We start from the raw sequence: 24,979 nt of genomic DNA, 5'->3' as shown, positions 1-24,979 counted from the left end.
TGAATCGATTTCTTTTTTAAGATTCAAAGAGATCAGGATAATGTGAATCATAGAACTATAATAAAATATCCAATCAACCTACATTTATCGAATTTGAAAAAGAGTTAGAAAAAATGGTTTGATCCTCTTATATATATATATATATATTTTTTTTTTTTAAAATGCCAACTACATGTTTTAATGTTTTTAGTATAGTATGAAATGGGTAAACAAATTTGAACATGTTAACAATGTAACTATCAATTTATCCACAATTTAAAGTCTATCTGCAAAACTATATTTTATCATTTTAAGATTTTGATCATTTGTGCTTTCACAAATTTGGTTGATTTGGGTAGATTTGCATATTTTATTGTTTAATAATATATTTGTAAAACTCAATTTTTTTAATCTCAAAAAACACATTGATGTAGTTAAATTTGTAAATTTAGACCATTGCGAATTTGTAACATCATATACTTTGTTAGAATTGAAAGTCCAATTATTACTTATATTTTCAATCATATTACGATTTGAAAAAAATCAATTTTTTTTAAAGGTTCAATTTTAATTTTGAGATTTGAAATAGAATTGGATGACCAAACTAAATAGTTACATAACCTAAATATTTAGGTGTCACTAAACATATAGGTGTCGAATTGCATTGTCCCAACCTTGCACGTGTTTGTGAGCAGGAGCAGCCATATGCTTCCAATTAATTCTAGCTGTCGATGTGCATGCTCCTCAGCCATTCTTCTTCTTCTTCTTCTCACATCTTCTTCTAACCTAAAAAATCTCAAACCCACCTACTCTGGATGGATTCAATTCAGATGGAGACGAAGAATCCACGCTTGAATATTGTAATGGTCCCATGGCTAGCCCATGGGCACATCTCTCCTTACTTAGAGCTTGCCAAAAGACTTTCCAACAGGAACTTCAAAATCTATCTATGCTCAACTCCGATCAATCTGAGCTCTATCAAGAAAAGGGTCACCCAGGAATACTCTCATTCAATCAAACTCATCGAACTCCATATCCCATCTCAACCAGACCTTCCTCATCCCAATTTCCACACAACAAATGGCCTCCCACTCCACCTCCACTCAGTTCTCAAAAGAGCCATGGACATGGCCAGTCCATCTTTCACAGAAATCATTAAAACCCTCAAACCGGACATACTCATTTACGACTTCAACCAACAATGGGCCTCAACCGCCGCAGCATCAATTGGGATACCAGCAGTTCAGTTCCTCACCAGTAACGCTTCCTCCCTCTGTTATGTCCTCCTTTTATTCAAGAAACAGGACGTTGACTTCTCTTATCCCGTCTTAAATCTCGGAACTCACTGGAACCAACAGTTTCAAAAACTTTTGAATTCAAGTGCAAATGATCAAAGCCAAGCTCAAAGTGGAAGTAATATTCATATTTTTATGCTATTTAGTTTAGATTTCATAATTATAATAAATATATTTCAACAGGCACAGGCACTATGCCCACGAGTAGAACATGCGACATCACACTCATGAAGACTTTTGGAGAAATGGAAGGGAAATACATCGATTACGGGTCAAAACTACTTGGCAAAAAGATAGTCCCCACAGGTCCTCTGATTCAAGAGCATGAAGTCTCGGAAGATAATAGCGAGATCATGGAGTGGCTTAACAACAAAGAGACATCTTCAACTGTTTTCGTATCATTTGGAACAGAGTTCTTTTTGTCTAGAGAAGAAACAGAGGAAGTAGCAAAAGGGTTGGAACTAAGTATGGTGAATTTCATTTGGGTGCTTAGATTTTCCTTTGAAGAGAAGATTACAATTGAAGAAGCCCTGCCCAATGGATTTCTTGAGAGAGTAGGAGATAGAGGACTTGTTGTTGAGAAATGGGTTCCACAAGCTAGAATATTGGGACACCCAAATGTTGGAGGATTTGTAAGTCATTGTGGGTGGGGTTCTACAATAGAGGCTTTGTCATTTGGGGTGCCAATTCTGGCTATACCTATGACCCACGAGCAACCAGTGAATGCAAGGCTAGTGGAGGAGATTGGTGTGGGTTTGGAAGTAAATAGAGATGATAATGGAAGGTTTAGTGGAAAAGAGATTGCAGATTTGATAAGTGAATTGATAGTAGGTGAAAAAGGTAAGAAAATAAGGGATAAAGCAAGAGAAATGAGAGAAAAAATTATAAGTAGAGGGGAAGAAGATATTGATGATGTTATGGAAGAATTGTATAAGCTTTACAAGAACAAAATTGATGGGGAGAGCAAAGCTTAATTAATTGTCCAATTTTATGTTTGTTTGATTTTTGTACCTTGGTAATGAGTTAGTTAATCTTTATTACTCTATCTTTTCAAAAGTAATTTAAAATTTGTATTCCATTTTCTTTATAAAAATGTTTTGTTACTTTAAGAATAAAGGACACTAATATAACATAAGATTTTCTTTTCATTAATAACCTTAGATTGAAATTAGTATTATTATCTCATTTCACAATTTCTATCTCTAACAGTATGCGTATGCAAGGCCGGTCGGCAACCAAGTGCATTGGCCCCATTTTTTTATATTTAATAATTATTAATATTATTTTTCCTTTTTTTTCTTCTTTAATATTAAATATATATTATAAAAATAACTTTTTTATCTCTTTTTAGTCTCGTATTATAATATATTAATTATTTATATTTTATTTTATTAATTAAAATTAAAAAAAAATTACTAGGGGCCCCAAAATTTAAATTTGCATAGGGCCCCAAAATGTCAGGGCCGGGCCGGGCCGGCCTTATGTGTATGTGTATGTGTATGTGTATGTGTATGTGTATGTGTATGTGTATGTGTATGTGTATGTGTATGTGTATGTGTATGTGTATGTGTATGTGTATGTGTATGTGTATGTGTATGTGTATGTGTATGTGTATGTGTATGTGTATGTGTATGTGTATGTGTATGTGTATGTGTATGTGTATGTGTATGTGTATGTGTATGTGTATGTGTATGTGTATGTGTATGTGTATGTGTATGTGTATGTGTATGTGTATGTGTATGTGTATGTGTATGTGTATGTGTATGTGTATGTGTATGTGTATGTGTATGTGTATGTGTATGTGTATGTGTATGTGTATGTGTATGTGTATGTGTATGTGTATGTGTATGTGTATGTGTATGTGTATGTGTATGTGTATGTGTATGTGTATGTGAGCCAGGATAAAAAATTACCTGGGGCTGACTTCAACTTGCATCTCAGATTTAACTTTCTATACTCCGCTTTTTTTTCAATAAAATTTCCACGATTATTCAAAGACAGAGACTCGTCATGCCCTCTCAATGCACACGCTTGCAAAGTGAGCCACCGAGTGCTTTCAATAGTTGTTGTAAACCGTAATCTGTTATTTTGTTTTTCATCTGAATATTATGCATTCAGTACTTTGTCAATATGACAAGGATATTCATTAGATTATCAAGATATTCAACTGCCCTATTATGTGGTGAAATATTACATCCTATATGCATAACAAAAGAGCATCTATCCCCATAATTAACTCGCTTTCAATATTTGAATTCATCTATTATAAATGTATGTTTTTGGGGTTGTTTATGTTCAAACAAGAAACATGGGAAACAAAAAGCAACATCTTTTAAAGGAGAGTATTCTAACCAAATAAATTTCTTAAACCAATGACATTGGAACCGTCGATTTTGATTTCCAAATTTGATCGGCGGGTACTCATCCTTAATAGGTTGATATGACCCCATCTTATATAAGCTCGTCTAATTTCAACAATTTTATTAAAAGGATATTTCCATATCGAAATACGTAATGCTGAATCAAGTTTAAGAGAACTTACATCAACATCAATTCTAGGAGATTTGTTAGATTTTTGAGCAGGGATATCAAATTCTTTATTTAAATACTGAATCAAACCAATGTAACTATTTTTAACTTGTTTATTAATATTAATTTATATTTTTCTTATAAATATTTGAAATAGTTTAAAATTAAAAAATATAAAACACTATTATTATTTTAATTTTTATATTTTACCCTTATAAATAATTTGTATTATTAATTATATTAAAATAAATAAAAATTATATTTTAAAATATAATAAATTAAATTTATTTATATAAATAAATCTTATTTATATATTAATTAAATTTGATGTATTATTATAAATATTTGTATATTAGAAAATATTGTTGGTATAAAATAAAATAATTATGAATTAATTTTTAGATAAAAATAATATTTTAAAATTAAAGGTAAGGTCAGGTTTGATCACCTGACCTCATCTTCACAGTTTAAAAATATAGCCAACTGGGCTAAGAGTCATTTATCAAATATATATATATAATGTTTTATTTTAACATTTTAATTTAGGTGGGACTGGAACCCACCCTAGCCCATGTGTGGCTCCGCCCCTGTGTTGTATGTGTATGTGTATGTGTATGTGTATGTGTATGTGTATGTGTATGTGTATGTGTATGTGTATGTGTATGTGTATGTGTATGTGTATGTGTATGTGTATGTGTATGTGTATGTGTATGTGTATGTGTATGTGTATGTGTGTGTGTGGATGATGCTCTTTTAAATTTTAATTGTTTAAAAAAATGTTGTTTATTAAAAAATAAATCATGGAATCAATAATTAATAACATTTTAATTAAAATTATCAAATCAATACTAACTCATTAGAAAAGAAAAATTCTTTAACCTTTAATAAATAAAAGTGATATTAAAATAAATAAATAAACAAATTAAGACACAAATTACATTCAAGCACAAGCCCTCGACACAAATTAAATAAGTTTTATACTATTTATTTTGAGATTAAATATGTCAATGAATAAGATTTTTTTTAATGTTTTAATATTTGGTAACCAAAAAAAATCATTAACCAATGATAAAAATTAACTATCAATTTGAGAAACATTAATGAATTCAACCTCTTAATTTTTCACTACTTGTGACTACTTTAGCATAACTGGTAATCTTTCAAAATTTAATTCAAATTAATGTTCTTTCAAAACAAATTAAGTTTAGTATATATCTATGAAAAATGGAAAGAAATAAAATTAGAAAAGTTCAATTCTTTCTATTTAAAATGTTACTATATTAGTATTATTTCATCCAAAAATTATTTCATCCAAAAAAATTGGTAATTTGTATGGTTCCTTCTTAATAATTAACATTGTTAATGCATAGTCAAATTAAACTTTCAATTACACCCAGGAAACAACACATTGTAAATTTAATAGATGCACTAAAAGTTTTATAAAATTAATTTTGCTTAACATGTTATTTGTTATCCACCACCACACAAACAAAAAAGAAGAAGCAAGAATTAAGCACATTTTTTATTTATTGAAGAGCTATGATAACCTATTAATCAAGATGTAAATAACAATAACTTTTCAAAAAACAATTTAACTCAGAAATAAGTTTAATGAATTATAATTTATTAACATATTAGTCATGGATCCTACATGTGCACGAGTAAAGAAAAATAAAATATTATTTATATATAAATATTGAAAACAAAAATAATATTTTTTAAATATTTGAATTGGTTTAAATTTTTAAAAATTAAGTTTAAGTAAAATTTAATGTTTGCAAATTTATCGAATATAAAAATTTAAAAAATATCTAAAAAAAATCTAATATATGCGGATCAATCATATCATTTAACAACATTTATTAAGTATTTTTTAAAAAAATCTAATATATGCGGATCAATCATATCATTTAAAACATTTATTAAGTATTTAAATGAGAATATAAGTAATTTAGAGAAAACAAATCATCAAATATTAAATTTTGGATTAAATTACCAATTAAATCATAAAAAATTTAAATGAATCAAATATTATTTATTATTATATATTTTTTTAAATATATAAAAAAAATCATCTAATCAATTAATTTAAGTTTTAATATTTTTTATATCTATATTGATTTAATTATTTAATAATCAAATTTAGTAAGAATTGATATTTATCAAAAACAGAAAAATAAATATAATTAATTATTTTAAAATAAATAAATTAATATAATAAATAATTAGACAAATATAAAAAATATTTAAAATTAATAAATATATATATATATATATATATATATAATTAAAAATATATATATATATATATATAGTACAGTTTCTTAATTTATTTTTGATAGTAATAAGTTATTTTAATAGATAATTGAACAAATATAAAAAATAATTTAAATTAATATAATAATATAATAAATAAATATGTACTCATAAAAATGGTTAATAGAATGTCCTAATTTATTTTATTATAATAATAAATTATTATGATAATAATTAGACAAATATTAAAAATTATTAAAAATTAATATATATATATATATAATTATATTAAAATATGTGTTAATAAAAAAATACTCTAAAGTGTTTTAATTTATTTTTTTATAATAATAAATAAGTCTCAGAAATATTCTCAAACACTTAATACATTTATTAAATATATTTTTAATTTTTTTAAATTTATATATTTTTATTAATTTGTTTGAACTTTTTTATTTATTTAACAAATCTTTTATTTATTTATTTTTATTTAGTCTTTTTAATTAATAATATATCATATATATATATATATATATATATATATATATATAATAATTATTTTTTAATAAACAATAACATCAATTGTTATTTTTAATGTCTTAATCTTTTTTTATAATAATAAATAAGTTTCAAATAATTTTCTAAATAATTTCAAGGTTTATTTTATATTTTTATGAAATATTTTATATTTATTTTATAATATATTCTAAAATATATAATAATTATTTTTTATAAAAAAAATAAAATTAATTGTTATTTTTATTTAATAATAATTTAAATATTTTGTGTAAAAATTATATAGATATTATAAATTAAAATAAAAAATATTTGATAACTATTTAAAATATGTCAAAATATAATATTAAATATAATATTTTTTATTTTTATTATATATATATATATACATTATCTATTATTACATTTTATATATATATATATATATATATATATATATATATATATATATATATATATATATATATATATATATAAATAAAAGTAATTAATAATTAAAAAAAAATATTAAGTATAAATATATTATTTTTTTATTTAAATAATTAATTTAAAATATGATTTTACTTCGTAATTCATTATTAGAAAATATCTTATTATTAAAAAACAATATTAATAATTGTGTAACCCTGGGAAATCCTTGCGAGTCGGAGCGCATGGCGTAGGTTTAGAGTAACTTGAGGTTCGATGATTTCAACATTATTTTTTATGTTAGACATCGTTTTAAAATAAAACATTATTTTAAAAAAAATTTATAGTACTTGGCCGCTTTTGAAATTAATTATAAAAATAATTAATTTTATTCAAATTTTAATATTTTGGGAATTTGCGATAATTAAATAAAAATTTGATTTTTATGAAATCATGATTAAATTAATTAAACACAATTAATTTAAGAAAGATCAATTATTTGAAAATAGTGTCGTCAATTGATTTTCGAAAAATTAATAAAAATGTGTACATGTACAAACGTATTTTTCACCAGAGTTTCGTTTTAGTTTAAAGTTTAGTGATACTCGGGAAAAGGCTTTCGTGTTTCATCATTCGTACTCTTTTTAAAAATGGTCTCTACTTATAAACTTGGCTTTTGAAAATTGGTTATATAACATTAAAGTTTTAACCGATTATTCGTCTGATCATAGTCATGCTTCTAGGTTTTAGCATTATTTAAAATATTGTAATAACAATATTTAAATGCTTATACATTTTGTTGACGATAACTAGTGAGGAATATATCTAAAAAAAATATTAGTCATTTAAAGGCATTAGGGTTTAAACATAAATCTCAAACAAACCTTAGTCAAAATATTTTTTTGTGAAAATATCTCAAAATATTTTGAAAGCATTTTTTAATCACTCAAGATTTTTAGAAAATGGTTTGGGATTCCAAAATTATAAAAATGATTTTGGGTTTTGAAAAGTGTAACCAAACAGGCCTTATGATCGGAGTCCTAGGCCTTGGGTCATTTTTTGTTGCTCGGGGTCTTAGACCCTCGGTCGAGTCTCTCGGTCCGGGCTAAGAAGCCTCAGTCAAGGTTTTAAGGACTCTCGGTCCTTGACTGAGTCTATTGGTCGTGGTGTATAAACCCTCGTTCCTAGGATAGCCCTGGGCTAGCTTCATCGGTTATAGTGTTTAGGAATTCTTGGTTGGGGTCGAGATTCCTCATCCCTAGGTTTAGACCTATCAGCCATAGGTTTGACTTTTTGGTCCTAGATGTAAAAATTCTCGGTCGAATCTCTCGGTCCTAGGTAAAGAACACCGGTCGGATCTCTCGGTTCTAGCTCAAGAAAATTGGTTGGACCTATCGATCTTATTAAATTTCCTGGTCGGAGCTCTCGGTCATAGGCTATGATTTTTTGGTCAAACTCATCGATCCGGACCGAAGATCCTCGGTCCTAGATTGGACCTGTCGGTACTTAAGAAAAAAAAAATTGCAAGTTTTTCAATTTTGATTAGAGTTTGGAAACTTTGATTCAAGGGTAACTTCACAAAGCTCCTAGAACATGTTGATCACCATATAAATGTATCAGTCGACCTAGATGATGATCAATTTGTTCAAAACAGTTTGTGACCAAATATCGAAGTTTTGGTTTTTAAGGCTGTTTTGATGAGAAAAGAGTTATCCAATGGATTCCTTATCTCTCATATATACTTGATTGGTACTAAAACAAGAATAATGACTGTTTGTTTGGACCAAATCAAGAACTTAAAATTTTTATTTATTTAAAATTTTTGATTTTGATCAAACATGATCGGGATGGATCAAACATGATCCAAATAGTTTCCCAACATCATAACAATCATGTTGGGATTCTTTCTGAGCTGTGATCCAAGAGAATTAGCCCAAGAACAACAAACCCAAATTTTGAATTTTACAAAATTCAAATTTGGGTATTTATGTTTAAGGTTGATTTATTGTCTCTAACATATACATAATTTTTATAAATGATCCTAGCATCGATTTCCAACCATAAAACACAATAATCGACAACATTCAAGCTTATGCAATTTGTAATATAAAAATTTGAAATTGAAAATATGAATTAGAGGGTGATTGAAATTTTACCAAAGATTGGAGAACACTTCTAGGACCTTAGGGAAACTTTTGGGATGCTAAGATCCAAGCTTTAAGACCTTACACCAAAATTCAAAAATCTAGAAGCTTCAAGCTTTATCGGCAGATTTTTTTTGTAAATCATGATTTTGAGCTAGAGACTTGATCTCTTACCTTCAGATTTGTTTAGGGAGGCTACTTTTAGCCTCCTGAAATCGGTTGATCCATCCAAGTGGATCGAATCAGTCAAACCCATTAATGGTGTTTTGACTATTCTTGAACCAACTAGATGGAATAAGGATGAATTATCCCTATTGTTATAGGGGGAAATGATTACCGTGGTAGGGTGATCATTTCACCTTTCGAATCAGTCGCAAAGATGAACTTTGGAGAAAGTTCCATCTTTGAAAAATCAAAGATGGGACTTTGTCCTTATCTTCTCCAACATCACGACGAAGAAGATGGTGACAGCCAAAACGACACCGTTTTGTGAGCATTTGGCGATTTCGGGGCATTCCACCAAGTGTCGTTGCGATCCGTTCGCGTTTTAGTCGTTCTATCGCGTTTTGGATGACAAATCTAACGTTTGCATTAGCCGATCATGTACAGCTCGGGCGCACGCGTCTTTGGCTACAATGGGCTACACGAGCGCTTCTTAGGCGTTGAATGAAAATCAAACATTTATCCAAAGGCCTCGGTTTCGACTGTAATGAAATTTTGTAATTCGGTTACACCCGATTACAAATTTAATTTTTATTTAAAACTTTAAGAGATTGTTTGAAATTGATGTTTCTTTCACCGTTCTTGCTTTAATTTTGATATTTTTAAATAAAAAATATTAAAATAAATATAACAAATATTTTTCCAATTTATATATATATATATATATTTTATATTTTAGGATTCAATAAATAATTTTTTAGGATGAAATGTGTACCACATTACATTCTAAATTATATATTTTTGATCCCTTAATTTTATTTTTTGTTTTGGTCTTTACCCTTGATTAAATAGATTAATTATTACAATAATTAATCTTAATCAATTGTTTTAATTGGATTTTTGACCACGAAATTAATTATTACGATTTTATTTATTCAAAAATAAATCAAAATAAATATTTAATATTATAAATTAGATGACTAGATTTTTAGTGTTTACAAAGTGTTCATTTTGAATCGAATTTGAATATAATAAACTAGTCTTGATAACGCTGATTAAAAATAAATTGTTTAAATTTTATTTAAAAAAAATATTAATATTAGTTATCTAATATAATGTATGCATTGAGCAATATTTTTACAATTGATAAATCAAACTTATTACATTTACATATTTTAATTATCAATATTATTTTTCTAAATTACCTCTCATATTTCATTTTGTACTTCAATTCTAGCATTTTTTTAACGTCTCAATATTATTAAGTTTAAAATATAATATATATATATATATATATATATATAAATATAAAAAATATGTGAAAATTTATATTTTTATATTTCAGTATATTCTAAATATTATTTCAAATATATAAGGTTTAATTTTTTTTATAATAAATAAATCTAAAACAATTTCTCAATTATTTTAAAACTTAACATATTATTTAAATATATTTTTATAGTATAAATAATTTTATATATATATATATATATATAAATAAGTACATTAAAAATTATTTAAAGCATGTCAAAAATTTTATATAGAAAAAAATATTAATATTTAAAATATTTAATAAAGTATTGGCTCACATTTATAAACATAAGTAACAACTACATCTCGAAATAATGATTTATCACATATCAAAATACCTAATGCGACATTAATATTAAGTCAGGACAATAATATTAATTGTTAATAATATTTTGTTGTAATGATCCAACATTAATAATATGACACGTCAAAAAATCAAAGATAGATTAATTATTCACACAAATAAAACTTTATAATTATTAATATTTACCATCACAAGTATATATATATATATATGATTCTGTCAATTAATTATCCACTTTTTGGATAAATAATATAATCATATGAATTACACAGTGTTAACAATAAAAAAAATTGAATCAATTTCAACCAACATTTTTAGTTATTTTTAGTTTGATAATTATTTCTATCAATCAATACAATTCAAATAATGAACAATAATATCACTAAATTGAATTTAAATATCATATATAATATAAATCAATAATATATAATTTATGGAAGAAACATATAATATATTTTATTATAAAAATAAAATTATACTATAAGTCAAATCTTAATTCTTAAATTTAAAATTTAAAATTTTCAATGTCTCACTTTAGTTAAACAAAATAAAGCACTCCATAATTATACTTACAATTTATATAAAAGTCAAATAAAGAATACAATACAATATTTTCTTAATTGAAACATTAATTATTTCTTTAATCTATAATATAATATAATATAATATAATATATATGTTAGAAATTTCAAGTTGAATAATACTTTCCTATTGAAATCAATTGATCTAATTAATTTTACAAGTCAACCAAATCATACTAGCAGATCAACAAAGTAATAAAGAACACCAGATTTACGTGGAAAACCCTCTCAACACGGAGGGTAAAAATCACGGGGCAAAACCAACAGATTTCACTAATTAGTAAGAAACCGATACAATTGTTTTTCTCAACTTTAAACCTAAAGTTCAGGTATACATACAGAGAAACTAATTTCATTCAAACCCAAACAAATTTAGGTTTGAGAAAACATGAAATTCCATTTACAAGTAAGAGAGAAAAGATCTGAGGGTAATCAAGACAAAGAAGGTGATACTTTGTTCTCCTTCTCTTCTTCTTCTTCCTCTGTATTTTCTTCACTCTGTTTCTCTTGATCTCTTCACAAAACTCTCACTGAAAATTGTGGTAGAGAGAAAACAAAATTAGGGTTTATTTGGTTTTTATATTGCCTAATTGGGTTGGACCCATAAGGCCCAACAATCTCCCCCTCCAGCCCACGGAGAGAGGCACACCGATCTTCAAGTCGTCACTTGGTATTCACGTCGACAAGCCGACAACAAAGCTCAAACTTGTCTTTTGGAACTATCTTCGTAAACATGTCTGATGGATTCTTATCAGTGTGAATTTTCTTTAGCTTCATCTGCTGGCTTTCTATTGCATCTCTTAACCAATGAAATATCACATCAATATGCTTAGTTCTGGAATGATATGTAGCATTCTTGCTCAAATCTATAACACTCTGACTATCACAGAAAACAACTGCATCTTCTTGTTGCATACCAAGCTCCAAGAGAAATCTAATCAACCACAATAGCTCTTTACCAGCTTTAGTGGCTGCAATGTATTCTACTTTTGTGGTTGACAAAGCCACACATTTCTGCAATTTGGATTGCCATGACACGGCTCCCCCTGCAAAAGTAAACACATAACCTGAAGTGGATTTTCTGTGATCCAGATTTCCAGCCATATCAAAATCAATGTAACCTTTTAGCACATGTTCACCATTTCCAAAACTCAAACACAAATTGGAAGTGCCTCTTAGATATCTAAGAATCCATTTCACTACTTCCCAATGTTGTTTTCCTGGATTAGAAAGGAATTTTCTTACCACACCGACTTCATAAGCTTTATCTGGCCTAGTGCAAACCATTGCATACATCAAACTCCCTATAGCTGAGGAGTATGGCACACTTGACATTTCATCATTTTCTTTTTCTATTGATGGACACAACTTCTTGCTCAATTTCAAATGGCTAGGAAGTGAACAACTTACTTTCTTTGCTCCTTGTATGTTGAATCTTTCAAGCACCCTTTCAATATACTTCTCTTGTGACAACCAAAGTCTCTTAGCCTTTCTTTCACGAGTAATCTTCATGCCCAATATCTGGCGTGCTTGACCCATGCCTTTCATTTCAAATATCTTGGACATCTCTTTCTTCAACATAGCTATAAACAGAGCATCATGTACTGCAATCAACATATCATCAACATAAAGTAAAAGGATTATAAATTTTCCATTAGAAAATCTTTTAAAGAAAACACATGGATCTGCCTTGGTTTTCTGGTACCCATGACTCATCATAAAGGAGTCAAATTTATTATACCACTATCTCGGGGCTTGTTTCAAACCATATAGACTCTTCTTCAATTTGTAAACCATGTTCTCTTTTTCTTTCACTTTAAATCCCTCTGGTTGCACCATATAAATCTCTTCTTCAAGGTTACCGTGAAGGAATGAAGTTTTTACATCAAGTTGTTCAAGTTCAAGATCTAGGCCAGATACTAGACCTAACACTGCACGAATGGAAGTCATCTTTACCACTGGTGAGAAAATTTCCTCAAATTCGATGCCCTGTTTTTGTCCAAAATCCTTTACAACCAGTCGGGCTTTGTACTTCATAAGTTCTCCATTTTCATCTCTCTTTAGCTTGAACACCCATTTATTTCTCAAGGCCTTTCTTCCCTTAGGAAGCTTCACAAGCTCATATGTGTCATTTTTCTTGCAATGACTTCATCTCGTTTTTCATTGCATCCTGCCACTTAACTTTGTCTTTATGAGCTTGTGCCTCCTGAAAACTTTCTGGATCTCCTTCTCCTGTCAACAGGATATACTCTGAAGAAGGGTATCTTTTAGAAGGTTTGTGCTCTCTTTCTGATCTTCTTACTTGGGGCTCTTCTGGCTCCACTTGATGACGTTGCTCCCCCTGCATAGAAGCATCATTAACAATATCATCATCATTACTACCATTCATGTCAGAGGTTTCTTCAGCAACTTCTTCATCATGTTCATCTTCATTTGTTACTGCTGACTGTACATATGAAGGAACTGGTATGAGTTCTATGAACTCATCAACCCTCTCTGAATTCTCGTTGATTTCTGGACTTATCCCTGTCTGACCTTCAAAGAACACAACATCTCTGCACCTGACAATTCTCTTCTTTTCTGAGTCCCATAACCTGTACCCAAATTCTTCATTTCCATATCCAAGGAAAATACATGGAGTTGCTTTATCATCCAACTTGGATCTTTGTTCCTTTGGAATATGCACATATGCTTTGCATCCAAACACCCTTAGATGTGAGTATGAAACATTCTTCTTAGACCATACTATTTCTGGTATCTCGAATTTCAAAGGAACAGATGGCGACCTGTTTATGAGATAGCAGGCTGTGCGAACTGCTTCTCCCCAAAACTGTTTTGGCAACTTTGCCATCTTCAGCATGCATCTCACATTTTCTACAATGGTGCGATTCATTCTCTCAGCCACACCATTGTGCTGCGGAGTTCCAGGCACTGTCTTCTCATGTCGAATACCATATTTGGTACAGTATGCTTTAAATTCCTTGGAGGTATACTCTCCCCCGTTATCAGAGCGAAGACATTTCAGCTTACTGTCTGTCTTTCTTTCTACCATGACATGGAACTCTTGAAAGTAATTGAATACCTGGTCTTTTGTTCTCATAAAATAAACCCACACCTTTCTAGACGCATCATCAATAAATGTTAAAAAATATCGATTGCCACCCAATGACCCCACTTCAAAAGGACCACACACATCAGAATAAATCAAGTCTAACACATTATATTTTCTTTCTGATGTCTGACTAAAAGAGATTCGATGTTGCTTACCAAATGGGAAGTAGTTGCATAGATCCAGAACCTCATCTTTGGTTGAGGGGATGTGCAGCTTCCTCACCAGAATTCGCAGCCCTTTCTCACTCATGTAGCCAAGGCGTTGATGCCAAAGATTTAGAGAGCTTTCAGCTTGTACTGCATTCAGATCATCTTTGAGTACCTTCACATATGTTCTGTACAATGAGTGCCACGACTTCCCTTTTGCTACAATCATTGATCCTTTGCTGAGTTTTCATTCACCACCACCAAGATAATGCTTGAATCCATCTTTGTCCAATGCATCACCTGCTATCAAATTTAGACGCAAATCAGGAATATGCCGCACATCTTTTAGTGTTAACCGATGCCCCTGTTCTGTCTGCAAATAAATGTCACCAATACCCACAATGCTTGAGTGACTAGTATTACCCATCTTCACTGTACCAAGATCTTCAGCCTTGTACGTGGTGAAGAACTCTTTATTCGGTGTAGCATGATAGCAAGCATCTGTATCAACTATCCACTCAACTCCGTGGTGATCTTCTACATGTAGATATTGTTTTTTTTCACAAAAAAGAATAACTACATCCTCTGCAGTTATTGTGGCTGTGGTATTTCTGTTTTCATCATCTTTCTTTTGATTTTTGCCTTCATTCTGTAGTCTTTTCTAGGCTCTACAATTTTTCTTCATGTGACATTCTTTACCACAGTGATAATATTCTCTTCCCTTAGATTTTGATCTGCCTCTTGATTGTTGTCGGTGTTCAGCTCTTCCCCTATTCTCTGTGACTAGGGCCTGTGCACTATTTGTATTAGTTGACTTCTTTCTTGTCTCCTCATTGAACAAGCTGGTAGTAACTATACTCATAGTAAGCACATCATTCGGAGCTGCATTACTAACTGTCACAACTAATGTCTCCCAACTGTCATGCAATGATCCCAATAGCAATAAGGCTTGTAGCTCATCTTCTAAGGTCATCTCCATCACTGATAATTGATTAATCAAGCTCTGGAACTTGTTTAAATGCTCAGCAACACCTGTGCCTTCTTTGAATTTCAGATTTACCAACTTTCGGATCAGAAACGCTATGTTACCTGCCGTTTTCTGCTCATACAATGACTCTAGCTTCTTCCATAGCTCATGAGCACTTTTTCTCACTTGCTACATGGTGATAAACACTATCATCAAGACATTGTCTTATTGTGCCGACTGCTTTCCGGTTCAGTTTTATCCAATCAGCTTCAGCCATCTCTTTTGGCTTTGCACTATCTCCTTCAACTGGCTCATACAGATCCTTACAATAGAGGATGTCCTCCATTTTGGATTTCTAAATCTGCCAGTTATTGTTTGTCAGCCTGATCATAGTTCTACTGCCTTCCATCTGAACCTAAGGGAAAAGCACTCTTCAATAGAAAGTAAACCTAACAGCTCTGATACCACTTGTTAGGAATTTCAAGTTGAATAATACTTTCCTATTGAAATCAATTGATCTGATTAATTTCACAAGTCAACCAAATCATACTAGCAGATCAACAAAGTTATAAAGAACACCAGATTTACGTGGAAAATCCTCTCAACACGGAGGATAAAAACCACAGGGCAAAACCAACAGATTTCACTAATCAGTAAGAAACCGATACAATTGTTCTTCTCAACTTTAAACCTAAAGTTGAGATATACATACAGAGAAACTAATTTCATTCAAATCCAAACAAATTTAGGTTTGAGAAAACATGAAATTCCCTTTACAAGTAAGAGAGAAAAGATCTGAGGGTAATCAAGACAAAGAATGTGATACTCTGTTCTCCTTCTCTTATTCTTCCTCTCTTCTTCTTCTTCCTCTGTATTTTCTTCACTCTGTTTCTCTTGATCTCTTTACAGAACTCTCACTAAAAATTGTGGTAGAGAGAAAACAAAATTAGGGTTTATTTAGTTTTTATATTGCCTAATTGGGCTGGACCCATAAGGCCAACAATATATATATCATTACTTAATTGCTGAATGAAAGAAGTTAATCTTCGTGATAGATAATATCATACAATTTAAAAAAATATATTAATTTTAATAATATATATATATATATATATATATTCTTAATTTAAAATTTTTAAATCTAAAATATATATTCTTTATCAAATTGTTTGAAATTATCAACATCATTCTCAAACAATTAAATGTGAAGCATATCTTAATTCATTATCTAATTCATTTTTTTTTCCTTATAATAAAAATAATTTTTAATCTTTTATTTCCTTAGAATGGATCTTCAAATTGATAAGTAGCTAAATTAGCTTTTTATCTCAACTTGGGAACCATTGCCATTATAAATAACTTATATTATGTCAATTATTTTAGTTTGGTTATTTCTAATTTAATATATTTATTTTATATTAATAACAAATACATTCATAAACTATAAACTTGATTTCAAATTAGATAACATTATTTGATTTTTATAAAAGTCATTACCTATCTACCTTCTTTATATACCTTCTTTAACTCAATTATAAGTGAAAAATATTCAACTGGTATATTCTATAAATAATTCGATTTAGGATATGCTCCTTCAATTATTTTTATATTAAAAAAAGTGATTGCGATTTGAAGCCCACTTTATCATTGAGTGTATTGAGTGTGTGATGTCCAAGTTAATCGTCGGTTATTGAGATGTTTGGATAGAAATCGCAAGCTCAGTTGGATTAAATCGACGACCTCTATTTCAAATTATTTTCTGATAGACTATTTGACTCGGAATAAAATCGTATGATTTTTAGTAATCACGGTCGATCGATGCGTTGACTCTATAATGTTATTATTATGAAAATAAGAGAGATCTCTATTGAAAAATCGGTAAAGATGGATGATGAATTTTTTTATCTTCTTAAGGATCTTTGAACTGTTTAACGCTAAATTTATTCTTTGCACACTGTTGGATGTTCAAAATTGGTTGGATTTTTGAAAATTGGCTTTATCAGTGAAATTTACTTGGCCTTACACAGACTTATGGTTGATGGATTTAATTGAGTATTAGTTCGTTTATTAATTGTTGATGGGATGAGAGAAAGAAAAAAAAATTATAATATGAAAATAGTTATTTTTTATTTTATTTTCTATTTAATCTTTTTGTCTTCCACTAATAAGGTTGATTACGTACCCTAATTTTGGGATCAAGTTGACGATAGTAAACTAATGCGAATTTAGGTGAGGGTTATCATATTGCTATTTTAGTTTTATTTATATTTTTTATTTTTATTTTACTAAAATGCATGTATTTTTGTTTATTTTTAATTTTAATTTGGTTTTGATTAATGGGCCTATAACATATTGTGACAAATGTTAAATGTTTGTTGAACAATCATGAAAGTATGATATTTTGAAATCCGATTTGTTTTTGTCAATCTTAAAAATGTAGAATATTTTAAAGTTTGAATAGTTTTATAATTTTAAAAGTGTAGAAGTTATTTTAAACTATTTCAAGTATTTGTATGTATTTTAACTATCTGACTTTTCTATTTTTAAATATTCAGAGTGACTAATATCAAAGATGCAAATACAGAAAACTAAGGTTTATTTTTTCTAACTAAAAAATGAAAATGTCAACAAGTAAAACATAATTAATTCCTATTTTTAATGGAGAATCAATTCAGTGGTAAAATATATTATCTATAGACAAAAAAAGAAGTAAATAAGGATTTTCAATATAACCAAATAGACAAAAACAATAATATGAAATCAAAAATTAAAAAAATACATGCTAGTACCATTTACAGTAGAAAAAGATAAATGACATAGAGATGTTTTACAAAATTTATTGGTAAAATAAAAATAAAGTATGTTTTAAAGAGCTGGTACTAATTAATGAATTTAGATTAAACAATAAAAACTTAAAACAAAGAAAGGAGTCTAGTTTTTCAACCTTTCAAAGGTGGATGAATAAGTGGATGTGCTACCAACATAAGTTCCTGTAAAGGTTGAAGTTTCATCATAAGAATCTTGAAGGTCAAGAGTTATAAACTGAATCTCCTGCTGCTGATTTTGTTGAGTTTTATCGGTTCTTTGAGACATTTCGATTCCTTCTAATTCCAATGACACTTCTTTCATGGTGGGTCGCTTTCGTCCATTCAAGTTTAAGCATCTTCTTGCTAGTTGAGCCACTGCTACCATCTTGTCTATGCAACCTTCCTCTAATATTTGAGGATCAAGAATCTCAACTAATTGGTTATTGTCTATTGATTGGATGAAATATGTAGTCAAACTTTTCATGTCCGATCTTGTAGAAGAGATTGGTTTTTGACTAGTTAAAAGCTCGACAATTACTACCCCAAAGCTATAGACGTCGCTCTTATCTGTGAATTGACTTGATTGAAAGTATTCCGGATCGAGATAACCAAAAGTACCTTGTACAACCGTGGTTAAATGAGTTTGATCGATAGTGATGGATTTCGATGTCCCAAAATCTGCCAATTTGGCTTTGTATTTGTCATCCAAGAGTATATTAGTAGACTTGACATCTCGATGGTATATGGGCATGGCTGCGGAGGAATGCAAGTAAGAAAGAGCCCCGGCAATCTCACAAGCAATGCGTAGACGTACTCCCCACGAAAGACGGAAATCATCGGTTGGGCTATGAATGTGATGGAAGAGAGTTCCGTTTGAGATGAACTCGTAAACTAGTAAAGGAAATTCAGTCTCTAAACAACATCCGATGAGCTTCACCACGTTCCTATGATTAATTTGCGACAGAATAATGACCTCGTTGATAAATTGTTCAACGTTGGATTTATCAAAATCCTTTGATTTCTTAACAGCCACAATTCTACCATCGGAAAGCATTCCTTTGTAAACCGTGCCTTGCCCGCCTTTTCCAAGGATGCGATCCTCGTGGAAATGATCTGTCGCCTTCTCTAATTCTCTCGACTCAAATAATTTTGCTTTGTGGACTTCATTGTTAGAAGACATTAAATGTTGTTGCAAGAGTACACGGTACACCGCCATTATTTTGAAAGAATTTTTCCTTTTGTTTGGTCTCATATCTTTTCTTGATCACTTTATATAGCCAAAATGTGACAACCAAAAGAAGAAGTAAGCCCACAATTCCTGTGCAAACACCTAAAAAAATTGACAAAACACGACCATAGTATAGATTAAACATCTTTAGGAAAGGAAAGAGTTATTACATAGTGAAAGCAGAATAATAATAATAATAATAATAATAATAATATTTTACCAAATACAATCATCTTCATCTTCTCCTTCGGTTTAATATTGCAACTGGAATGTTGGGGATTCAACTCACATACAACTGTAATTGAATGTCAAAATTATTATTGAAAAATTATAATAATAATAATAATAATAATAATAACTTTTCAATATGGCGTTATCATGATCTCAAATTAATGACGGTGACATTAATTTGATCTCTTAAAAATTATTTCTACCATTTTAATTAACTACCTTATTAATATTAATAAATAATTAATTAAAAGTTTTCTTGTATTTCTGTCCACTCTTAATTATTTTGACCAAAATGTTACGAGTTCGATTTCTTTTGAAAACGGTTTGAGTTTAAACGAGGTATGCATACGGGGTGTTATGCTAATTCTGCTTTAATTTCTAAAATAATTTTTTTTAAATTATTTCAATTATTTGTTTGTTTTAATAAAAAAAAAATAACTAATAGATAAACTTGCCTTTTTTTTTTTTAATAAATTGAGGATGTTTAGAGAAAACTAATGTTATGACCTTGGGTGTATCTGTGTATAACGTTATAGACAACCAAAAATGACAATAATGGTTCGACACTTTTATATCAATTACGAGATTTGTGGTATAACCTTAAAAACATGATTGACTTTAGCTAATTGGTTTAGATATCTTCCAAGGGTTTAATTGATCTAATACTTAATAGTGACCTAGATTTTACCTACATAAAGTAATGAACCCGAGCATAATTAGATTTATGTATATTTGGTTCGACCTTTTTTGTTCTAGCTAGTTTTTGACCACCAATCCATAATCAACCCTTATTTACTGGGATGGAGTTCTTAAGGTTGTGAGATACCTTTCGGGACTCTCAATTTGGATTTGTTTTTAGTGGATAATTGAGTGTTGTTTTTTTACAATAATCCACTAGTTTGTTGTTTTTAGATCGATCATCAACTATATATATTATAGTGGGACTCTCAATTTGGATTTGTTTGTTAGGTTCTTAAAATTTGGCATTACTCATGAATCCGCTTTAAAACTATAGAATTCAGGACGTGAGAGATAGTACAGGACAGGAGGATGTTACCTCTGCAACCGAATGGAATGTATGGATTTCCAGTATAACCGGATCGACAGGAACAACGCATATAGAAAATGCCGGAAGAAATAAATCTTTCACAATAGTATGTAGACTGGGAACCTGAGCCATAATGAGACGTGCTAAGGCCAAGTGATTCTTCGGTACGGTTCAACACATACCAAAGGAAGGTTGCATTTGAATCGAGATAAATGGGGCTCTGACTCAAGTCTTCACTGTACGAGGTATCCGAATTACATTTCTGAAGGTCAAGAGCCGGATTTCTTGCCACCAAGTAGTTTCCTGGGAGATTTATACTGACAACATCGAGGGAGTACTTTGGCCAGGTCAATGTCGAATTGTAATCGGTGGTGTTGCCACTGCAAGTTAGGTTATATCGATCGTCCAGACAGCAGTTGGTTCCGTTAGACCCAACCCCAATGCCGAACGGAAACGGGACATCGATGTCTCCACATTTATCTGGGCATCCTGGCTTTGCTATCTGACCGAGATTGTCATAGGATGCAGCAGCCGTTGCCACCAGCAGCATCCATGACAGAAACGACAGGACAACCTGGTAGTTCCTAATTTGAAACTTCATAATCATCACTTCTATATTTTCCTACTACAAGGGATGAATGAATTACAGGGAGTGAAATCAAATTATATGGGTAGATTGGGAAAGTGAATAGAAAAGATTGGTAGGACATGAATGGATTCTACTCCTCCACCAATTATGAATTTATTTATATATGATCAAAGGGGGTTCTTAGAATCATAGTGCCCACCTCTTTAAATTTCTCAATTTTGACATGGAATAGGATGAAAAAGTCATATATTAAGACTTGTCAAACATGAAATACGAGTGATATTGTCCTCAAATAATTTCAAACCTTGTTTTATTAAGCTTATTGGAATAACAATTAAATAGTTGTTTTAAAGAACTCTTAATTACTTGGTTAAGTTTTTTTAAAAAAAAAAATCTTAATCAGAGTTAAATAAACTATCTTATAAGTTACATGACTCAATTTATTAATCAAAATATCTATTATTTAAAAAAAAAAATTATAATTATATATTCACACTTATACATTTTTATTCAAAACAAAAAATAATTTATAAATTTTATTATATAAACTAAAAATAAAATAACAACCAACCAACTCTAATAATGGTTATTAATTTGATTCAATCACGAGTGGGAGTGGAAGTGACTAAAAAAAATCATATCCGACGCAACATGTTTGATAAGAAGAAAATAAACTATCTAACTAGTTTTATTTTATTTATTTTTTGGTAAAAATTATTGTTTAATATTCTTAATCGATATTAATATTTTAAAACGTTATTACAAATATACTTTATTTTTATTAGTTTAAATGAAAATATAATCGTGTAAATAAAACCACATCAAACAAACCCTGAAAGTGTAGACAATTTCTAATTTGGCTACTATTTATTATTTAAGACTAATCTGCAAAAGACTTGGGGTCAACTGCCAATAAAATGGGTTGTTTTGGAAACCATTCAACCCTACATGTTAACATGTTTTGGAAATCGTTTTTGTTTTAAATGTATTAAGTTGAAATGAGATTAGTTTTCAGGTTCTTCAAAGTTTTCTGTTTGATTTCTTCGATTTTGTTGGCCAATTCAAAAATTGGATCAAATTTAATATTAATTTAAAGAATTTATTTTTTATATTATTCATAATATCAATTCAATTTTCAATTCGAAATACTCAAATTAAAAAAAAACAGAAAAAAAATAAAAATAATAATAATAATAATAATAATAATAATGGTGACGGAGATGGTGACATAAATGCGTTGATGGTGAGAGATGTTTATGTAAATGAAATGAAGACTAGTAAGATGAGGTAGAAGAACTAAAATTAAATAATTTAAACTTCAAAATATAATTAAAATAAAAAAAATGGATTATTAAAATTTAGAGGAGAAATTAAAATCTAATTTGGGTAGGAGATCAAATATTTTCCCAATACATATTTACGATGAGTTATTTGTATTAGAGGAGAAAAGTAATAATAATAAAAGAAAAGAAAGAAGAGTCACGCTAAAGAAATAAAGGACAAAAATTAAAAATAATTACAATCTGTTAACAAATGTGGAGAAGGTTTAAAGTTTTTATTTGAAATAATATATATTTAAAGCTAATTAATACATGAAGAAGGATGAGGAAGAGAATTACTTATAATTTTTTAAATGATTTATTTAATATAATATTGTTTAAACAAAATTATAAAAGTATAACATAAAAAAGAGTTTATTGTATTTAATTTATAACTAACTCTTTTACATATTATGTTTTTATATTTATGTTTAAAAGGATTTTTTATTAAATGGATTATTTTTTTTTTTAAAAAAAGGAAAAAATATTAGTATTATATATATATATATATATATATATATATATATATAATTTCAAATAAAAACTTTAAACATTTCTCTAAAATTTGTTAATTGTCCATTGTAATTATTATTTTTTTTTATATTTTTTTCCATTATTTCATTAGATACTTTTGAAATAAACTTTGATATATTTTATATAATTACATAATTAAATAATAAATTATTATTTATGTATCAATTTTATTAAAAATTTATGTTTAAAAATAATACATAATTATCATAAATTATAAATAAAAAAATTGTTTCCAATATCCATATATATATATATATATATTATTTTAATCATTATTTATTTTATTTTATAATTTACTTTTGATTGCCTTAATTTAAACTTGATAATTTTTTTTTTCAATTTTGTAAAATTTAATATAATCAATAAAAAATTTATTTTATTTATTAAAGAATAAATATTTTATAATTAATTTGTGTTCTAACATGTTTGCACATATAAACAATAAACTATAATCGAAATTAATGTAGTCTTAAAATACAATTTTAACAAATTCTGAAAATAAATTTTCAAAACAACATTATAAACTTTAATTTATTCTTTTCAAACAAAAGCAAGATTTATCATTAATTTAACAAAGCACAAATTAAAGGATAGGGTGTAGGGAACAACTTAAAATTTAGAAGGATTACCGATATATATTACTTTTTTTTTCGCATAACTAAGTAAACTATTATTTTGACGCATTAAACAAATTAATATTAATATAATCATTATAAAACTTGTATAATATCAAGACCAAACTCATTATAATATGATATGACGTAGTTTGTTATAATAATCGGTATCAAGTATCAAGTTATAATTGGTTTATAATGCAAATATAACATCTCATGAGTCCATTGGGGGGGATAAAACTCGTTTTAAAGCTTCTTAAAATTCAATTCTCATTAAAATAGAAAGTAAATTATCAATTTAAAAAAACAAAATGATATCTAAATGAATTCGTTTTGTTCTTATCAAGATAAAATTAACATATATGTCCACCTATATAATATCTTTATTCGCCCTCTCAAAAAGTGTGACGATGAAAATAAAAAGAATTATGTGTAAATTTTTTGGGATCGTCTAATTCGGTCATTTGAGATAAGGGAAAGCGATACAATGATCATGGGTGTTTAAGTATATGTGATATTGTTTCCTTGAATAAAATCATTCTCTTAAAATGGTGCAGCATATTTACATTTAAACTGAATAGTTTTTGTGCATAGTTAATCTTATGTAAATAGGATCATGATTGGTCTGGATGATTCAAGAAAAAGTCTAATCACTTTATGGGCCCAAAATATATATTTTTTTATGGGAGAGTTATCGCTGGCAATCCAGATTTATTGTGGCGAACAATGTCTTGATTAACTTCTAGAATGATGTTCAGATTAGGGTTAAGTGTCTCGATGTGACGTTTCATGAGTTTGCATTCATTTCCATATGGAGGAATGCTGCTATTAAGTATATATTTGATCCTCAGACTAACGGTTTTGCTAATTGACATCATTGAGAGCTCTTCTAATGTTATGGT

The 24,979-nt window shown here is 28.7% G+C and overlaps 2 protein-coding genes across 2 annotated transcripts; one reads left to right on the top strand and one right to left on the bottom strand.

Moving 5' to 3' along the window:
* The first annotated feature begins 700 nt into the window (after window positions 1-700).
* On the top strand, window positions 701-2,321 carry LOC124921894 (beta-D-glucosyl crocetin beta-1,6-glucosyltransferase-like). Its single transcript, XM_047462593.1, has 2 exons — window positions 701-1,392; window positions 1,458-2,321. The coding sequence occupies exons 1-2, from the start codon at window positions 795-797 to the stop codon at window positions 2,246-2,248; spliced, it is 1,389 nt and encodes a 462-aa protein (XP_047318549.1). The 5' UTR covers window positions 701-794; the 3' UTR covers window positions 2,249-2,321.
* Window positions 2,322-18,570: 16,249 nt separating this feature from the next.
* On the bottom strand, window positions 18,571-21,697 carry LOC124934352 (wall-associated receptor kinase-like 1). Its single transcript, XM_047474878.1, is given in 4 exon segments — window positions 18,571-19,721; window positions 19,723-19,896; window positions 19,970-20,037; window positions 21,031-21,697. Coding segments are annotated over 4 exon segments (1,923 nt in total). The 5' UTR covers window positions 21,629-21,697; the 3' UTR covers window positions 18,571-18,638.
* Between the last annotated feature and the right edge of the window lie 3,282 nt (window positions 21,698-24,979).

The sequence above is a fragment of the Impatiens glandulifera genome, chromosome 1, assembly GCF_907164915.1.
Source record: "Impatiens glandulifera chromosome 1, dImpGla2.1, whole genome shotgun sequence".
Taxonomy (NCBI): Eukaryota; Viridiplantae; Streptophyta; class Magnoliopsida; order Ericales; family Balsaminaceae; genus Impatiens; species Impatiens glandulifera.
The sequence above is the reverse complement of the archived record's forward strand: the minus strand, read 5'-3'. Positions and strand labels throughout refer to the sequence as shown.

Coding starts and splice junctions, on each gene's coding strand:
- LOC124921894 (XM_047462593.1), top strand. CDS start 795: ATGGATTCAATTCAGATGGAGACGAAGAATCCACGCTTGAATATTGTA. Junction 1,393..1,457: donor AAGCCAAGCTCAAAGTGGAA/GTAATATTCATA, acceptor ATATTTCAACAG/GCACAGGCACTATGCCCACG.